General features: G+C 56.2%; 8 protein-coding genes across 8 annotated transcripts; 2 read left to right on the forward strand and 6 right to left on the reverse strand.

Moving 5' to 3' along the window:
- Positions 1-1,157: 1,157 nt before the first annotated feature.
- On the reverse strand, positions 1,158-2,045 carry PG986_014522 (uncharacterized protein; the record flags this gene model as incomplete). The annotated part of the gene is made up of 3 exons (XM_066850744.1): positions 1,158-1,307; positions 1,388-1,741; positions 1,848-2,045. 3 exons carry the CDS (start codon positions 2,043-2,045, stop codon positions 1,158-1,160), a joined length of 702 nt encoding a protein of 233 aa, XP_066692982.1.
- A 1,422-nt stretch (positions 2,046-3,467) lies between these two features.
- Positions 3,468-5,822, reverse strand: PG986_014523 (uncharacterized protein; the record flags this gene model as incomplete). Its single annotated transcript, XM_066850745.1, has 2 exons — positions 3,468-5,671; positions 5,735-5,822. The coding sequence occupies 2 exons, from the start codon at positions 5,820-5,822 to the stop codon at positions 3,468-3,470; spliced, it is 2,292 nt and encodes a 763-aa protein (XP_066692983.1).
- Positions 5,823-6,806: 984 nt separating this feature from the next.
- Positions 6,807-7,759, reverse strand: PG986_014524 (uncharacterized protein; the record flags this gene model as incomplete). Its single annotated transcript, XM_066850746.1, has 2 exons — positions 6,807-7,609; positions 7,687-7,759. 2 exons carry the CDS (start codon positions 7,757-7,759, stop codon positions 6,807-6,809), a joined length of 876 nt encoding a protein of 291 aa, XP_066692984.1.
- A 538-nt stretch (positions 7,760-8,297) lies between these two features.
- Positions 8,298-10,012, forward strand: PG986_014525 (aspartyl-tRNA synthetase; the record flags this gene model as incomplete). Its single annotated transcript, XM_066850747.1, has 3 exons — positions 8,298-9,139; positions 9,187-9,480; positions 9,553-10,012. 3 exons carry the CDS (start codon positions 8,298-8,300, stop codon positions 10,010-10,012), a joined length of 1,596 nt encoding a protein of 531 aa, XP_066692985.1.
- Positions 10,013-10,593: 581 nt separating this feature from the next.
- On the reverse strand, positions 10,594-11,659 carry PG986_014526 (uncharacterized protein; the record flags this gene model as incomplete). The annotated part of the gene is made up of 3 exons (XM_066850748.1): positions 10,594-11,166; positions 11,290-11,326; positions 11,412-11,659. The coding sequence occupies 3 exons, from the start codon at positions 11,657-11,659 to the stop codon at positions 10,594-10,596; spliced, it is 858 nt and encodes a 285-aa protein (XP_066692986.1).
- A 983-nt stretch (positions 11,660-12,642) lies between these two features.
- On the reverse strand, positions 12,643-13,833 carry PG986_014527 (uncharacterized protein; the record flags this gene model as incomplete). Its single annotated transcript, XM_066850749.1, has 3 exons — positions 12,643-12,674; positions 12,740-13,440; positions 13,517-13,833. 3 exons carry the CDS (start codon positions 13,831-13,833, stop codon positions 12,643-12,645), a joined length of 1,050 nt encoding a protein of 349 aa, XP_066692987.1.
- A 773-nt stretch (positions 13,834-14,606) lies between these two features.
- Positions 14,607-16,482, forward strand: PG986_014528 (MFS general substrate transporter; the record flags this gene model as incomplete). The annotated part of the gene is made up of 4 exons (XM_066850750.1): positions 14,607-14,732; positions 14,813-15,711; positions 15,852-15,920; positions 16,002-16,482. 4 exons carry the CDS (start codon positions 14,607-14,609, stop codon positions 16,480-16,482), a joined length of 1,575 nt encoding a protein of 524 aa, XP_066692988.1.
- A 243-nt stretch (positions 16,483-16,725) lies between these two features.
- Positions 16,726-17,736, reverse strand: PG986_014529 (UbiA prenyltransferase family-domain-containing protein; the record flags this gene model as incomplete). The annotated part of the gene is made up of 1 exon (XM_066850751.1): positions 16,726-17,736. One exon carries the CDS (start codon positions 17,734-17,736, stop codon positions 16,726-16,728), a length of 1,011 nt encoding a protein of 336 aa, XP_066692989.1.
- Between the last annotated feature and the right edge of the window lie 137 nt (positions 17,737-17,873).

A 17,873-nucleotide genomic window follows, 5' to 3' on the forward strand; every position in this document is an offset into this window, starting at 1 on the left:
GGCGTCGCGCGACGGCTTCTTTTAGCTTCTTTTGGATTTTGTTCGGGGTCTTCCCTAAGGAGGTTTGGCTTTTCTTTGCCAGACACTGCTGGAGCGAAACCAGGAGAAGGGTGAGGCGGGCCTTGTGGGCGAACCGTTTCAGAGCGCCCACGGGCGGGAGCCCCTCTCTCTTTCGTGGGAGCCAACGTCCCATGAGAAAGTGACATTTACCGAGGAGGCGACTGTGTTGGTGGACAGTTGGCTGCACGTCTTGCTGCAATTTCTGTTACCCATGTTGGCTGGGTGTCTTTCTTTGTGGTTTGTTGATAAGATAGTGAGATTAAGAGTCTTTGTTCTCTGTTACCAGTAATGAGGATAAATGCCATTGTATTTCGGTTATAGTCTGCATTTGGCTACTTTTATAGTTGTTAGTGGTCCATTAAACACATAAGGAGTGACAGACACATTCTTGCTGCCCCTAACAGTATGACCGGTGTGAAAGGTACTGGAAACTCAAGCGAAGTTTCTTAGTGTATAGCTCTTCGGAAATGTACTTGCACGGCGGTGGTCCAATAAACACAAAGCAACAATGTTCATATCATCAAGGTCGTATCTGCGTGTTTTTTCCATTGTACTGTAGTGAAAACTCATACTGAGTCTATTTGCCGTGGGCCCGAGTCGCTAAGCTGTTCGTGCTCGCGTGTCCGGCGCTGAATTGCCGTCGCCAGCTTGCCCTTGCCAGTGAACATCGCCATATAGTATTTCCACCTCGCTGTGCTTTGGTGAACCCCGCCGCGTGTTTCGCGGATTTTGTTCAAAAGAGGCTGCAAGACCGGGATCGACGAAGCAATCACGATGGTATTCCCTTCAATTCTGTTGACATCCATCTGGGTTAGTGTGGGCTCCAGTATATGCTTGTGTCAAGTCAGGCTTACAACGTCCAAACGGTTATGCGGGACGTTGCATCTGTTGTTCAGATCATCGTCTTGTGTCAGTCTCCGGGACTTTAGATGGTGGAGGTAGGGTGGGCACAAACAAGTAAAATCAGGATCGATCAGAGTGAGCAGTGTAGAGGTCTTGTAGAGGGCTACTGCTCCTGACCTGTCGTAGGGAGTTGCGATGGATTGTCAGCCGTACTAAGATCATGCTCAAATCGTCTAGCAGGATTGACTCGGAACTTACACAGCACCCAGTCCAAGAGCAATGGATACTATCACCTTTTTCCGCCGGGCCATCTGCAACTTATATAAGACGATGGACGGATATGCAGCTAGGTAGAAGTCGACGAATCCCGAAAAAGCTACATCCAAAAACGTTAGCCCACATTGCTGAAGAACATGTAGGGTCTGGGTTTCGTTTCCCCATAGTCAAGCGTACAGGCCGCAAAGAGGCAGTAATGCATCCAAACAATGGTGTCCAAGCAAAATGCCATATTGTCGCGGCCCAAGGCGTAGTCGACAGGGTGGCACCGGGAGAAAAGCAGGCCGAGCGCACTGCCGACGACTCCCAGCAGTGCGAGCTGGACTAGGCCGCCCATGAGCCACAGGACCCAGAAGTGTACACGGCCGGGGACGAGAAGGCGCACCAGCAGGGCGATGACAGCCAGCTTGGGCATGCCGAACGACAGCACGCTGGGGCAGTAGGCGGCGTACACCCACAGCGTGGCCGAGATCAGTTGCTCGTTCGAGAGCGCCTCGACATGGCGGCCGACGCCCTTGGAGACGGAGACGTTGGTGAGCGCGCAGGCGATGATGCCTGTGGCCTGTTACCAGTGCCCAAGCGCGACACTGTCAGCCCGAATTTCGCGTAGCAGAAGCAGCAGGCGGGTAGGGGAGGGTAAGATAGAGGCGAAGGGGAGCACAGCTTACGACGGAGATGGCGATCAGGTAGTCGTCGCTCCACAGCTTCCGCTGCATCCAGGCTCGCACGTACCAGCGGGCCGAGGCGAAGACGAGCGCGGTGCCGGTAAAGGTCCATATGACGATCAGCTCCGTGCCGCCGGTGTTCTCGGCCAGGTATTCGTTCCATTCGGTCGAGTTCGTCGCCGGGGCTTCCGTGGAGGACATGGTACTGGAACGAGGCTCAGAGGGACCATGGTGCCGACATCTTCGCTGGCATTCTTGTTTGGGAACGAAAACGCAATCCCTTTCGAAGAGGGGGACTCATCAATGGATGGAAATAACGCTAGTAAGAAGCATAAATATCGAGGGCGTGGCAAGGAGACGGGCACTGGGGTTGCATGGGGGAGATGGAATATACTTTGCGAATGACTAACTACTATCAGGAGATTCTTCTCATCGGACAACTTGGGAGGACATTTTGGCCTGACGACTGAATCATGGGATGTTGGATGTTGAGAAAATCGCATGCCCGCTTTGGTCGGATGTGCCTTTCCGCTCGCAGCAGCTTCAATTGAAACCCGGCTCCGGCCTCCCTCCCCTGGCTTGAATCAAGTCTATGCATTCGCATTTTGACAGCTTCCTTCCTGGAGATAGCGGATGCTATCTTGAGCGCGAAAAGGGAAAGGAGGCCGAGAGAGAGGAGGAGGCGGCGAAGGAGAAGAAGAATAGAACGCTGCATCGGATTGTTTTGAATCGGCCACCTCGAACCTTGTTTGCATGGGAGGACTAGCATCCGGGTGCTGACGCTCGTCTTATCGTACACGACATCGTCTATCGCAGGTTTTGCTCATTTCTACCCGGATCGGGGTATCGCCGGGCATAACTTTCGCGGCCGGTCTGAGTTTATTCCCTTACCAAACCGTCCAATGTCATCGTACGTACGCGGACCTGTTGGGTTTTGGCGGCGGCCCGCGGGGGGTTTAAGGGGATGATGCCGTGGCCGCGTGCTGGAGTTTATCCCTCAAATTGCCCCAGCCCGTGCCCGTACCTGAGGTGCGCATTGCCTATCAGAACAGGACCCTCCTCGTATCTCAGACTGCTACGGGCATCTCCCCATTACTGGGAAATGATACGATGAAATCTTTACATATCTTTCTCCTGTTTCAGGACTACAAAGATACCTCCTTTCACTGTTGAATCTTGTAGACGGCAAGTAGGAGACGAAATGGAGCTGCGGAGGTAGGTGCGGGGTTGTCACTAAAGGGCAGCTCCAGTGGATTAAGGCCTAGACCAGACCAGCAGACTAGGTACTTACCGGTAGGCGCACCTAATGCTAAGCAGTGGGCAGTGGGGGTTTTCCCCGCGGCCTCGACAAACACTCTGCGGCCGAGGATCGAGGCCCTTCGCACCAGGCCTAAGCCTCTATGAGCACAGCAACGCTTTCTCACGTTGGGGCTTTATGTCGAATACGGATACGCAAGATAATACTTGTATTGAAAACGCTCAAACTACCTCCTATACCTGGGGTAAGCTCATTAATGCTGCATTCTAGACAAATCAGATGCACGTCGGAGCCTGAGCTTCAACATAGGAAGGGCAGGCCCGGCCGTGTTTGGCTACCGCGACATCCCAGCTTATGGGCTGCAATCATGAGTCCTCCGACAAAAGCTTCTCGATTTCCGCCCAGCCTCGATCGTAGCCCAGGTGGTAAGCCGCGAGGATGGCTCCGTCACTTTGAATCTCCCGGAGACACAGATCCAGAAGGTTCAATTTGCAGCTGACCAGGTGTTCCAAAGCCTTCTGCCCTTCCACCGACAACAAGCCCTCTGTGACCGAGACCAAGAACTCCAAATCGACAAAGGCCCGCGACAGACCCAATAGCAACCCACTACAAGCGACAGGCTGCATCGCCCACTGCAGCATGGCACGTGCAAAGTCCACAGCAGTACTGCTGCACCTGTCGCCCGTAGACGCGCCACCAGAACTTTCTTGCGTCGCTAACTGGAACACATCTTCAAGACAAGTGGGAGGAATGCTGCCACCTCCACGTCTTTGAACTATTTCCAGCCCCAGGTCGATGAGACCGAAACGTTGGGCTGGGCCCTCACTCCCAGTGTGGAAATCGCTTGGAGCTATGGATCCCTGTTCTGCCCTAAGAATGCGGCAGATGTAACCGGCGAGGGGAGTCATGGTTCGGTATGGGATGCTAAGGCAGTTTTGCAGGAGGCATGGGTGGGCGAACCAGAGTGACAACATGTCATCTTGCGATTTGGGTTCAATGGACAAACACAAACCCTTCAGGTCTCGCATTTGGAATGATTCCACCCGCGAAGCAGGTGAAGGAACCGGTGATGGGTATCTCAGCGCCTGATGCATGTTCCGAACGCTACTATCCCAGTCTTCATCAGTGAGTCTGCGCCCTTGTTCGCCCCTCGCCAACGAGTCGATCCAGTCCTTCACGATCTGAACCTCCCGGTCAGTGAAAGCACCAAACATCTTACCTCTCCAGCTCAACTCCCGGATCAAGAGGCTGCGGTCGCTGTCGCCTTTGTAGATCCAAGGCTTGGCTGCCGCCAGAGCATCCAAAAGGTCGACCTGCTGCCTCTTGGACCGCCACAGCTCTGGAGAGAGCCAGTCGACTAGAAGCTTGCGTCCAATCCTGACGCGGCTGGTGCAATGAAACCGTTGCCCGACGCGCGATTTGAGACGGAGAATCTGAATGACGCTGGCCTCGTCCTCGGTCAAGTGGCAATCGTCCTCATCGTCGCCCTCAGCAGCCTCACCAACTTGCCCATCCACACCATGACTTAGTTCTTGCGACAACACGTAGCCCGCTTGTATGCGCCGCCACGCCTCCTGGACGGCTGTCTTGCCTTCCTCCCCTCTCCCACCGGCCATTTCGCGCACGACTTCAAGATAACTAACGACGATGGCCAGCGCCATAGCCGCGTGTCCCGTATCGGCATTGTCGATGCACGCGTGCAGACGAAAATAGCGGGCATCAATCCCCAGCTCCTCGAGCTCCCGCATCGCCACCAGCGTCTGCAAAGTGACGGGTTCATACTGCAGATTGAAGCCGAGAATCTCGGGCATGAAGTCATCGGGGAAGAGCGAGATGAGCAGCTGCGCTGTGGCCGCTTTCCAGACCTGCGGGTCGTCCATCTCCAACTCCCCGGCCCTTTCCACGAACTCGAGCGAGTCGGCAGCTGGTGGAAGGGACAAAACGTGGCCGTTGCTACCATCAGTTCCACCGATCACGCTACGCAGTAGCTTCTGATACAAGAAGACGTGATTACGCTCAACGTGCCCGTCGCCCAACTCTTCAGTTAGGATCCCCAAGACGCCGCCCACCACGCTGGACTCGCCGCCCCGTCGCAGCGCGAACGGTGTCGTGACGCCCAGGCGATGGGCGTAGCCCAACCAGGCGCCATCGACGTATTTAATGGGGGCCATGCGCCGCAACCACCTCTCAGCCTCCTGACGCGTGCCAAAGAGCTCTGGACCCTGGCCCCGGGCACGGCGTGCCAGGTAATCCTGCCACTGGTCCATCACCTTTTCATGCTGTCGCATGAGGACCTCCTCCAGGGCCGTGGGGTCATACGCCCCTGTGGACAAAATGCTGCTGCCGCGGCGCTTTCGCCTCTTTGCCCGCAAATTAGCCTCGCGCAGTAGTGTCACAAGGGTCTCGCGCGCTGGTCCTATGATGTCGACATGACGTTCCAGATTGTGTAGCTTGAAGTAGAGCTGTTGGAAGTCGGGCACATGTTCCGCTTCTCTCTTTCTACCACGATCACACTCATTTTCGGACTCGTCCGATTTCGTTTCAGACGAAACAACTCGAGCCGTTTTCGCTACATTGGCAACAACATTAGCCTCTTCGCTTCCGAGCTGCTGGTATTACGTTTGCCACTTACCAACATTTCTATCTGTCGTCTTCCATCTCTTCCCAAACAACATAAGGCCCAGCGCGACAGCTGTCAACACGTGCAGGACTGTTGCCATCGTGGCTTCGGGGGATGCAGAAGTCCATAAGAGTTCTAGACCCAATTGCGGGTATGCCCCTGTCCGAAAATAAACAACAGATGTTGTGGTTTGAGGGAAATGTCCCTTTTATTCAGCCTTGTCTCGAAGGTTAACAATAAGCAATAGGCTATCTTTTTTTTCTCGATGATTACTATTTTCCTCGGTGCCAAGACACCGCAGGCCCGGACAGCACAGTCTCTACGAACCTCGGCAAGGCAGTAGCGAGATCGAGCTCATCAAATGGGGCTATACAGATTCATTGTATAATGTATATCTGTGACACCAAGTCGCGTACAATTGCACTTTGTTTTTACCGTAGCTTCCTGCTTCATGGCGCTCAGGGGCAGGGCTGCCAGTCACCTGTTCGTGGGACGAAATTACAGGTAACGTGTCATCTGCCTCATTCAACATTGCTTCGATTTCAGTTTACTTGAACAAAGCCCTGAGTAACGGGTCCTGCACTTGGATACTGCACATATATCATCACATCTGTACCACATACGCTGTGACCCAAGTCAGCTGATATGGCCCCTTGATTACCGCGCTCGAATGTAGCTGTTGCAATAGGTCGCCAAACGTACCACAACACTGCCCGAAATGTAACCAAGGATGGCACTGCGGCACATCGTATGGATCGAACAGCTTGATGCAGCACCCTAGCCTGTCACTTCTGCATTAGCAAGCTCCGGCGGCGGGCGACAATACTTATCTTCCCAAACCCAGTAGACCGAAGGAAATGGAACGTGATTTGGAATCATCCGTCTATCACATGATTCGGTGACTTGAAATACAGTGAGCTTACACAGAAGCGGAAGGTGACTCGATGGGGCATACATGAACCTTGAGGTTATACAACCTGACAATACGATTACCCTTCCGCGAAATCCTCGGTTCCAAAACTATTTGTGGTACCCTGCGCCTTCCCTCCGCCCCTCACCATGTGAGGCGGATAACCACCATCAACTAGCGCCCTAATACCCATGCCAGAGCGCCAGAGAAGAGACTCGAGACAGTGTCCAGAAGAGAGGCCTCGGGTCGGTTACGCGCAAGCTCCTCGCCGTTGTGGTTCGATATGTACTCCCGTATGTAGGGCGGCACAGCACCCGCCCGATTTGTGGGAGCGGCCTGCGGCTCGCCGAGAACTTCGAAGAAGGGCACGACGCCCGTCCAAGTGGTACGTCGGCTGCACTCGTCCTTGAGGTCCTTGGCTTGTTCGCCCCCCTCCTCGCTAATCTTGGCGCTGGCGCTGTCGATGCGCACCTTCAGGACGCGGGTGGCGCGCAGCTCGGTCTCGTCCGGGGGCGTGCGGCAGTTGTCCCAGCGGCCCGGGAGGGCGCCGTCGGTGAGCAGCTGCAGCGCCCAGAGCAGCTCGGTGCGGGAGGAGTCGTGGGCGGCGTCGAGGACGGTGGCGTGGCCGTGCAGGATGGCGGAGCGGTAGGCGTAGGTGTGGGAGTAGGGGGTCAGGGTCAGGACTAGCCCGAGGATCTTGGTGGCGGCTATGCAGACGCGGACGCCGCCGCCATTCTCTACCGCCTCTTCTTGGCCGGATTGGCTTGGAGGAGGAGGGCGGAACAGACGGGCTGTTGCGGAACCGTGCATGTAACAAGCCACGGATCCATCGTCTTCTTCGTCGGCGCCAGGATAGTGGCCAATGCGGACCATCATAGGAAGGACGACGGGTGTCGGCGTTTCGGGGTTGATGAAGGAGACGTGGGCAACCGGTACCGAGTTGACAATGGAGTGGATGGTCGCGGCATCGTAGTTGCCTGTTGCCACGTCAGTATGGCCATATTGCCGCCTTTTCCGGTATGCGTTGCTTAAGTGGGTTCGTGATGCTACGCACTGAGATGCCGGTATCTGTTAACCGAGTTCTGAGCCGTCTTGGAGTAGGTTTGGGCTTGTGGTTGATCGACCATGGTAACCACTTATTTCGGGCGATTGCAGACGGGTTATTGAGTGGCACAACGGGCGTTAGAGCATCTGCCAAGGCCTTAGGTCTCTTATGTGATGGCTGGTCTGGATGGAATCGATGCGCGGGAGTCGCAGGCAAGTCTTACAGGTTACATTAATTTAATGGGAAGGTGCGGTTGCGATGTCACTTCGGGGCAACGATGAAATAAATAAACCCCTCTTTCCCTCGACGCTAGCTGTTGTGCAACCGCCGGCAAGGGAAGCTACCGTGTGACCGACTACCTACCTAGGTTCACCAGTCACCAATGAGCTCATGTAAACCGGTCTTGGACTGGATCTTACCCGGCTGGCTACTACGGACGGTCCTGAGGCCCATGCCGGAAAAGGGGGCAGCGAAGTTGCCGCTACTGTTGGGTTGCCATGGATGACTCCTTGGAGATCCACGATCTATATAGAATGCGCCCTCCGATGTTATCGGGAGGGTAATACCTGCAGCATCACGACATCATCACATATTTCCCGGCCCCTTATATACTGAAGGTCATGGACGCCTCTGGACCAGAAGCCCATGCGGCAGGGACCTCTAGGTTCAACCAGCTCCGGTTGCTCAAAGGGCATCCGCCTGGGCACGAGGTAAGTTTCTACGCCCGAGTCCACGAGGTCCTCCAGCGCAGCAGCGATGAGGGCGTGAGCGGAAACACCACCGTGCTCCTGATGCGGGAGGAGGCCTGGTTTGTCGATGTCGAAATCGACGCCGGCAAGGTCTCGGGCTCGGCCTGGGCGACAGCTGAGACATGCACGGCCGAGTCGATCCTCCACGTCGTGGGCCGTGTGTCTGAGCCTGCTCCCACCCTGGCAAAACTCCGGGGGTTACCTGGTGACAAGAGCCTGCTGCCCAGGGTCCAGGCCAGCGGCATCGAGATGCTGGCGTCCGCCGTCGACAACCTCGTCACGATCCCGGGCCACGATGTCGCCAGGTGGAGCCAGGAACAGGGAGCGACGACGACGACGACCGCGACTCTCACCTCCTTCCACTCGCTCAGCCTGCACGAGCGCCTCAACAACCGCATCCTGGACGTCCGGGTCGCCGCCACGGGCGCCATCTTCAAGCTCTTCTCGGGCATGCTCGGCCTGGCCTCGCAGCACTGCCTCGGGCGCGGGATGAACTGGATCCAGACCCCCTCGCTCATCGGCTACAAGATCCCGACCGACGACGACTACTTCTCGGTCACCTACCCGGGCGGCATGCCGTGCTGGCTGTCGCAGACGGTCGAGCTGCACCACGAGATGGCCCTCTCGATGGATTTCCAGCGCGTCTTTGAGATCAAGCACATGTTCCGGGCGGAGAAGGATGTTTCGCCGCGGAGGCTTTCCGAGGTGGGTGGGTAGTTCATTCTACAACATGTCATCGTTTGATTTTCTCTAACCGCAGGCGTCTCCCGATCATACAGTTTACCGGACTGGAAATTAGTATGGTCTACGAGACGGATTGGCATGAAGCCGCACATGAAGGCGAGGACATGTTCATCGCGGTGGTCCGCGGTCTCCAGGCGTCGGAGAAATACAGCGAATTGATCCAGATGGCCAAGAAGCTGTACTTTTCCGCCGGCGACTTCAAGCTGGGGCTGGACGAGCGGGGCCGCCTGCCGCGAGTCAACTTCGTCGAGGCGAAGCAGCTGCTGCGAGAGCACGAAGGCATGCAGACTGACGAGGACGGCGATCTTACGTACGTAGCTACTTTGGTACTTACTAGTCGTTCTTTCTCTAGTACCACCCAGCTCACAGCCATATGATGCAGCCACGAAGAAGAAGCCAAGCTCGGAGCCCTGCTCCGCCGCGGCGTCCCCCTCCCGTCCGGGGTCCGACAAGCCCCCCTCGCGCCCACCGACGCCTTCTTCATCACCGACTACCCCCAGCGCCTACGCCCGCCGCAGACCGTGCCCAACGACCGCAACGGCCCCGCCCGCCCGGCCACCGACACGTGGGACCTGGTGGCGCGGGGCCGCGAGGTGGCGAGCTTCCTGCACTTCACGGGCAGCGCCGCGGCGCTGCGGGCGGCGCTGCGGCGGGACGGGGGCACGGGGCGCGACCCGGACGCGGCCATGTGGCGGCCGTGGCTCGGGGCGTTCGAGGCGGGGCTGCTGCCGCATGTGAACTGCGCGTTTGGGATGAACCGGGTGCTGCAGGCATTCTTGGGGCTGGGGGATGTGAGGGAGGCGACGCTGTTTCCGCGGGATGCGGGGAGGTTGGCGCCTTGAGTGACGTTGGTATGGTTGATGCGCGTGGGAAGTTGCAGTAGAGAGGGAAATGATAAAGGGGGAAGGGTCTGTGAGGAGAAGCTCATTTCTGTAGTTGACTCAGGTAACTAAATACATTGTTCTACAGCCAATTGAGTCTTTGAAAGATAGGAGTTGAAATCGAAATAGGAGTAAGCCGAGTTATGAAAACAAACACAATGTCAAATAGGGGCAACTCCTATACATTCTCGGGCTACCTCGTTTTCATTGGGGGTAGCACCGGACATAACAGCCCAAGATTTGGAGTACGCTAAAATTAATAAGGGTTTAGCCAAACGATAGACAGAGAACTTTCGAAACTTATTACCCCTTTATTGTTTACATGAGACCATTGGCGGCAACAAAGGGCCTGTTCTAAAAACACGGAACATCAAGGCCATGCACTGAAAAAGCATGCAACGCATTCTATCAAACTACTGGTGACTTGCCTCTGCAGAATGTGTGCCTGCGAAATCACATTCTCAACCATGGTACCCCACGAGCTATTGACCCAAGTCCTACGTCTTCCCAATCTCCACGCAACTACCTAGAAAGAATTGGCTTCATGCTGCTTTCGGCTCCCCTTGCTGGTGTTCAGGCCGCAGAAAGTAGACGACCATGCAAACGCCCCCTGCCGGCGGACTCTCCGGCTGAACCACGCGATGCAGGGGCGAGTGCAGCGCGCCGCGCGACCCGGCCTGCAAGGCGTCTCCCACATGGACCACGACGCAGCCCCCCTTGGGCTCGACGGGGGCCCACCCCATGACGGCCTCCTTCTTGCCTCCTCCTTCGCCGCCGTTACCAGTAGAAGAAGCAGGGGGTTTGACGGTCTCGGCGAGCTCGAGGTAGGGCACGTCGTAGGACAGCAGCGTCAGGAGGCCCATGTCGGTGTGCGGCGCCGCGGTCACGCTCTGGGCGGGGACCCGGGCGGCGTCGGCGTCCTGGAGGTACAGCTTGAGGCCCGAGTCGGATGGGCGGCCAGCGCCGGGGGCTTGGGTGGTCGATGGGTGTAATGCAGCGAGAAGGGTCGTGGCGATGAGGTGGCCTGAGGCTAGCACCGAGGCTATCTCGCCTTTGCAGCCCTGTAACCCCGGGGGCAGGCCGCGTGAGGCATCGACCGTCTCGTTGTAGTTGATCTGTGGAGAAAGCAAGGTTTTCAGGGTTAATAATGGCTCGAGGTTGTCTGTTTAGACGACAGGGTACAGTTTGTAGCAAACAGCGGTAGCGAGGGGGAAAAGGGGGAGCGGGGAATGGCTGACCTCGAAGGTTTCGATGACTTCGCCCGGGTGCTTGAAACTGCCCCAGTCAGGTGTACGCATCAGAAACTTATCTACCGCATCTCATTTGGTCAAAGGAAGATGATGGTGATGATGGGACCTACCCGCGCTCGACCCCCTCGCGATAGTCGTTCATCTTGGTTTCAACTGGCTGGCCGAAATAGGCCAGTATGCCTTGGTCCACCTTGGGCAAGGCCAACAAGATCTGTTTCCCAGACGGACCTGTTAGGTCCAAGTAGAATATGCCCTTGCCGGCGGGTGGAGGCTTGCATGCCTCGCGCAGCATGCTTGCCTCTCTGGCGTCCTTGTTCAAGATGGCTTCATAGTTGATAGTTTCGAGTGTTGCTGGCATTGTGGCTGTCTGCTTCCGTGGAAAGAATGAGTTGGTCTTCTTGGGTCTTTGGAGATGCGATGATAGGTGTGGGTTGCGTTTGAATTCTTGGGTTTGGCGTGGGCAGGTTGCCTGACTGCGAAGGCCTTGGATGGCTTTTCCCTTTCCCTTTCCTTTCAACACATTCCGTTCCTGGCTGACGCTGATACGTCGGGACCCCTGGATGTGCCTTGAACTCGTCTCGATGGAAACAAAGCAAGTGCCCGATGTTGCAAATGCCGTGATTTAGTTCCACCAGTCCTACATAAGGCCGCATAAGAAACCTATACGGTCACAGCAGCAAGCTCGTGGTACGTGTGCCCATCGTTCGTTACACTAACAATGTCGATTAGGCGCCCTGAGACGTGACACGGCGGTTGGACGCAGTCCAGGGTCCCCCTTTCTTTCGGTAGACCAGGATATGTGCAGATGGGCTATACACTGTACCATAATGCACCCGTCTGATGAGGTGGATCCCTGTCCTACTGAGTAGAGGCAACTCGCATCTGTTGGCGAATCACGCAATACTCAACCTGCTTTTTCCATGACCACGGTCCCCACCAGAACCAGTATAACTTCGATTTCTTACTTCACAGGTAGCTACGCCTCTTCATGGCGTGGGGCAGTGAGGGAGAAGCTAGACGAAAGACTTGAGGAGTTGCAAATAATAGTTGCAAGACCACCGAGTCATGCTGCGTCCTAACTCACTCCCATTTGCTTATTTACGACCATGGTGTTGCTGAGGAGGAAGCTAATGTATAATTCAAACATGGGATTTCCTAGAATGGGGGTGGTTAGTTGTGTAGATGTTGGTATTTTGCACATAGTGGGCGAGACTTCTACTGAGCTGACGGCATTCGAATCTACTGGGCTTTTCTTTTTACACACGTATATTCATTACTTAAGCTATCAGTGTTTCGAACATACATCCAAAGAAGTTTCATTTAGTGCCCTGGGATTCGCTTTTATCTTTCTTTCGCCACCAGCAGATATTGATCTGAAGACATGTTAGCCTGTAAAAGCTATACTGTCAAATTGGGAAAGAACCAAGTCCGAACTCACATATATCGGCTTTAGGAGCCTTCCACTGCTTGATCGCGGCAAGACCAGCAGCTTCGAATTGACGGGACATGACTTCGGGGCCGTACTTGAAGTTCTCGTAACAATCGATCGCGGTCCCTTCTTCCAGAATCAGACCGACCGACCGAACCTGGACCGGCCTCTTGGCCCGCAGCACACTTCTGTGCATCACGGGATCGCTCTGCAGCTCGCTGCGGCAGTCCCAGTCGTCGTCCTTGTACCAGTCCTCCCCCAGGATCCTGTTGCTGTGCCGGAAGCCGTTGCGGATGAACCGCTCGTAGAGGCCGTCGTTGTCATTGTACGAGGCGTACAGATGGTGTCGGTCCGTCGTGGCGTCCATGGTCAGGAGCATCATGTCGCTCTCGGTGGTGTTGACTCGCATCGCCTTCTGGGTCCAACCACGGAGCCGCGCGACGGCGGGTTCGAGGTGGTCATTGCCGAATATGGAACCCAGGCTCAGATACAAACGCGGCCGATCGGAGTCTTTCGGCGTGTCCTTGGACCAGGCCAGCGCGGCGTCCCATGTGCCCCATAGACCGATGCATTGGACGTGGTCGTAGCCGGAGTCGAATCCCTGCAGCCCGTGCTCCAGAGAGGTCCGGGATAGGTCGATGGCGTAGTAGGTCACGGACTTCTTCTTCTTCTCAAGAGCTTGGAGCAAGGGTACGATCTTACGGACGTCACTATAGAGGAATGATAAAACCAGTCAGTGGTGTTACCGAGAAATGGAGCAGAAGATAATAAAGATCTGTCACCAACCCGCAGCCAAGGTCCATGATAATGGTACCATCTTGGATATGGCTCGAGAGTTCATCCGCCTTGTCTAGAATGAGCTCGGTCTCAGTGTTGGTCTGGTAGTAGTTGGGCGCCCTCGTGAGCTCGCTCCAGATCCGGAGGCCGGCATCGTCCGAGAGGAAGGCGGAGGGGAGGAGTCTTTGGGTGAGCCCGCTCGGGGCATATGGCGTTTCGGTCCATAGCAGGGCTTTGTGAAGGAGCGATTGGAAGAAGGGTGTCAGCTCGCTTCCCCCGACATCAATTATCTGGACCTTGTCGTTGGAAGAGTTTGCGGGCGCCATGGTGTGATATACATAAAATCAAAATGATCAAGCATACGAAACTGGATAGGAGCAATGGTGCCGGTAAGAGTCCCTTCAAGAGACAGTAACAAGACCACTATTCCAATGAAAAGGCATCTGGAGATTTTGACAAGGCGGGAGCACGCCACCTCGCCAGTATAATAAACATGCAGCAAGCACTTTTCTCCTTCTGGGACCTCCAAGCGAGCCGTCTCACGATATGTACCCATCCGAGTTGCACTGCATCGCTCATAATAAAAGCGGCTTGTGATGTGCAACCGCCCACAAGCCGAGACCTAGTAAGACGGCCATGCAAAAGGTAATTTGGCACTCGACGCGGTGGAGGCGGATAGGGGGGTCCGAACTTGCAGCAAAATAGATGTATGCCATTGTATACAGTGGTTGCAAGGTCTTGGACGTGCCTCTCATCGCGCCACATGCTACACTCGACCTGCACTTACTATGTCGAATATCATAATGTCTCAGCAATGGGTGTGTTTTCAAGACAGTGCCGGCAGTATGGAGCTGTGTCTTGGACTCTGGCAGCTCTTCGCAGTGGGACATGACTACAGGACAAAACGCTCAGGAGTTCTACATGGAACGATTCCAGGCCTTAAGCATCTAAACCTAGTAGTTAAGATTGACTTGAATAAGTCCTGGAGAATGGGTAACGCCCGTGAAGGATTCATCCCGGGCATGAAGAACAGTTTCCTATCAAGCAGGGACAACTCTGTCGAAAGAGAACCTCCGCCATATCAGGAACGATCACAACCATGAGAGAAACAGAGCATTCGCTCCTGCTTGGGAATGACAGCTCTGCGCTGGCAAAGAGCCCCAAGCTATCACCCACAAGACAGATCCTAATCGTCGGTGCCATGGCTTGTGCAGGACTGCTGAACGTGAGCCGGCTCATGTCCCATGTCGTATCTATCCCACCCAAGTCCACTGACTGAACATGGCTACTGCCATGAGTATATAGATCTTCACCGTACAGTCCACCGTCATCGTGCTCCCCGCCATCCAAGAATCGCTCAGCATACCCGTCAGCCGGCAGCAGCTGATCACGTCCATGTACAGCATCTCCTCGGGCTGCACGCTCCTCCTCTGCGGCCGGCTGGCCGACGTCCACGGCCGCAAGCGCGTCTTCCTCGCCGGCGCCGCCGGCTTCACCGCGTCGAGCATCGCTACCCCCTTCGCGCCCGACGAGGTCAGCTTCTACGCCCTGCGGGTCCTCCAGGGCTTCAGCAACGCCGCCACGGTGCCGTCCGCCCTCGGCATCTTGGCCACCCTGTTCCCGCAGGGCGGCCATCAGCGCAAGTGGGCTTTCGTCACCTTCTCCGCTGCTAGCTCCCTTGGATCGGTGGTGGGGAACCTGGTCGGGGGCATCATTGGCGCCTATCTCTCGTGGAACTGGGTGTTCTGGATCCCCGCCGGCATCGCGGCCCTTGTCGGTCTGTTGGCGTATGGCATCGTGCCCCCGGTGGCGGCACCCTCGTGTCTGACCACGCAGCCGTCCGACGAGCCTTCTCTTGGTTCGGATGTCATTAATCACTGCGGGTCGTCTGCCCACGCACAGTCGGTGGACTGGCTCGGTGGCATGGCCATCACGGCTTCCATGCTGTCGCTGCTGCTGGCCCTATCCTACGCAACCGCGTTCTGGAGCAGGAGCCCGCTCGCCCTGCTGGGACTCGTTGCGCTGTCCGCCGGTCTCGCGGGTGCGTTTTTCCTCTGGCAGCGCCGTTTGGAGAGTGGCGCGTCCAGATGGGCGCCGCTGATACAGACGTCCATGTTCGCGAATACCGACTTCTCCGTCTCGCTCATCGTCATGGCTTCCTTCTGCGGGTCCTACAACAGCTTTTTGGTTTTCGCTTCGGTTTTGTACGTTTTTACCTTCTTTCCTCTTCTTCTGTTCTTTTCTTTTCCTTTTTGTTTCTTTTCCTTTCTTTTCCATTGTGGTCGTTCGTGGTGTCGAAACAAAAAATGACAGCTGACTTCCGGCCCCCGTTGACTACCTCCAGTTACCAAGATTATCTGGGTCTTGACACCCTTCAGACCACGTTACGCTTCATCCCTGCCGGTGCCGTCGGGTGTAAGTCCTCATCACCAATCCCACCCGGGGCAGTTGCCGAGCATTCGCACTGACATACGTATTACGTATCCCACACCAGCCCTCGGCTGCTTCGCCCTCCCCCGATCCTCGCCCTCTGGCCTTCCCCCTTCTACGTCGTCGTCGTGGGCATCCTCTGCGGCATCGCGACGCCGCTCCTGTACGCCCTGCCGTCCATCCCGCCCGACGCCTCGTACTGGGCCTGGGGCTTCCCGGCCATGTGCCTGTGCTTCAGCGTCGACATCGTCTGGCCCGTCGTCGGCCTCGTCATCGCCCGCAGCGTCCCCGACGACCAGCAGGCCATCGCCGGCGGCGCGCTGCAGACGGCGAACCTCATGGGCCGGGCGGTGGGGCTCGCAGTCGCGGCGGCGGTGCAGGTGGCCGTTCTACAGCAAGGGCAGGGGTCGGAGGGGCGGGGGCCGCTGGTTGGGGATTTGCTGCTGTTGAGGTCGTTGAGGGCGGCGCAGTGGACTAATGTGGGGTTGGCTGTTCTGGCTTTGCTCCTGGTGCTGGGGTTCTTTCGCAAGATGGGACATATCTGAGGTCGCGGGTGGCATCGAGCATGATACATATATTTGGTTAGTCCTGAAAGTTGATGGTTGGATATTGTATTCGTGGATTTTTGTCTCGTATCTAATGTTTCTATCTATGTCTCTAGGACTTTACAACACATCTGTTTGGAATTTGACAGTCCCCATTCATCGCCGAATCGGAAGCTACCTCATATACCTTTACTCTTTCCACTTGCGTGACTACATAGCGTCCAAAGCACCACCTGGTGCTGGTTACGTGGTAACCAGAGGCAATGATAGCAGAATCATGAACACCGGGACGTAGTATAGATTGTAAAACGTGGCCTTGTCCATCTCTGCGGATGTTGATGCCCATATTCTATAGGCCAGGGCAACAGAGGAGATAAGTTGCAACGCGGACAACAGCGTGATCAAGACGGGGCTGTCGCCTTCTTGGCCCATAGTAATTTTCTGGTACCCGAAGAACGCGAGTGCAGAGCCGAAAGCCACAATGTAGACCGCCGTACCGGCCCGCAACCGCCGCAGCCCGCGCGGCGACAGCAGCATGGGGAGGGTCTTCCGGTCGCTCTTGCGGTCGCCCTCGAGGTCGTGGAACTCTTGGACGTGCACCGTGCCCATGAACCACGCGGAGACGGCCAGGTCGATGAGGACGCCGAGGTCCCAGCCCGGCACGTCGGCGGCTTCGAGCAGGGCCTGGTTGAGGATCCGGTCCTGGATCGTGTAGAGGAGGAAGACGAAGAGGTTGCGGTTGAACCAGGAGAACCATCGGGGCCACACGTAGCAGAAGGCGATGACGGCCTCGAACTCGAGCAGGTGCACCGCGGCCCAGGGACCGTAGAAGTAGTGCGTGGCCAGGGGCCCGAGGGTCCACGAGAGGAACCAGCGGGCCTTGGCTTGGTCGACGGTGATCAGGCCCGCCGGGATGGGGCGGTACGGCTTGTTCAGGACGTCTTCCTCGGGGGAGGTGGCCTGGTTGCAGATGTCGAAGACGTAGCTGCACATAAAGCCCACGGCTAGAGTGTGCAGGGTGGCCTCGACGGCATCGGCTAGGGAAGGGGGCGGGGCGCGGAGGAATCTCGCCAGGAGCCCGCCTAAGAAGACGAAGCAAGAGCCTCCCGCGTTGGAACGCAACAGACGTTCAATCACGTCCAGTTCATGCAAAATTGGTTGGAGTATTGTCGACAACAGGTTGCTATGACGCCGGTGGGAGGGTGAGTCGGAAGGCGATTGCGTTGTAGGCTTTTCGGCCGGCTTCCCATCCATCACGGATAGCATGCCAGCGTCCATGTGCCCTGTAGTCGACACTTCGAGAGATATTAAGGAGAAAAGGCTATTGATTATTCTCTATAAGTGTCCTGATTTAATCGATCAAGTAGCATGTTGTATGGACAGTAGTCGGT

The sequence above is a fragment of the Apiospora aurea genome (genome assembly GCF_038362705.1).
Source record: "Apiospora aurea strain CBS 24483 chromosome Unknown utg000010l_segment0_segment0, whole genome shotgun sequence".
NCBI classification, from domain to species: domain Eukaryota; kingdom Fungi; phylum Ascomycota; class Sordariomycetes; order Amphisphaeriales; family Apiosporaceae; genus Apiospora; species Apiospora aurea.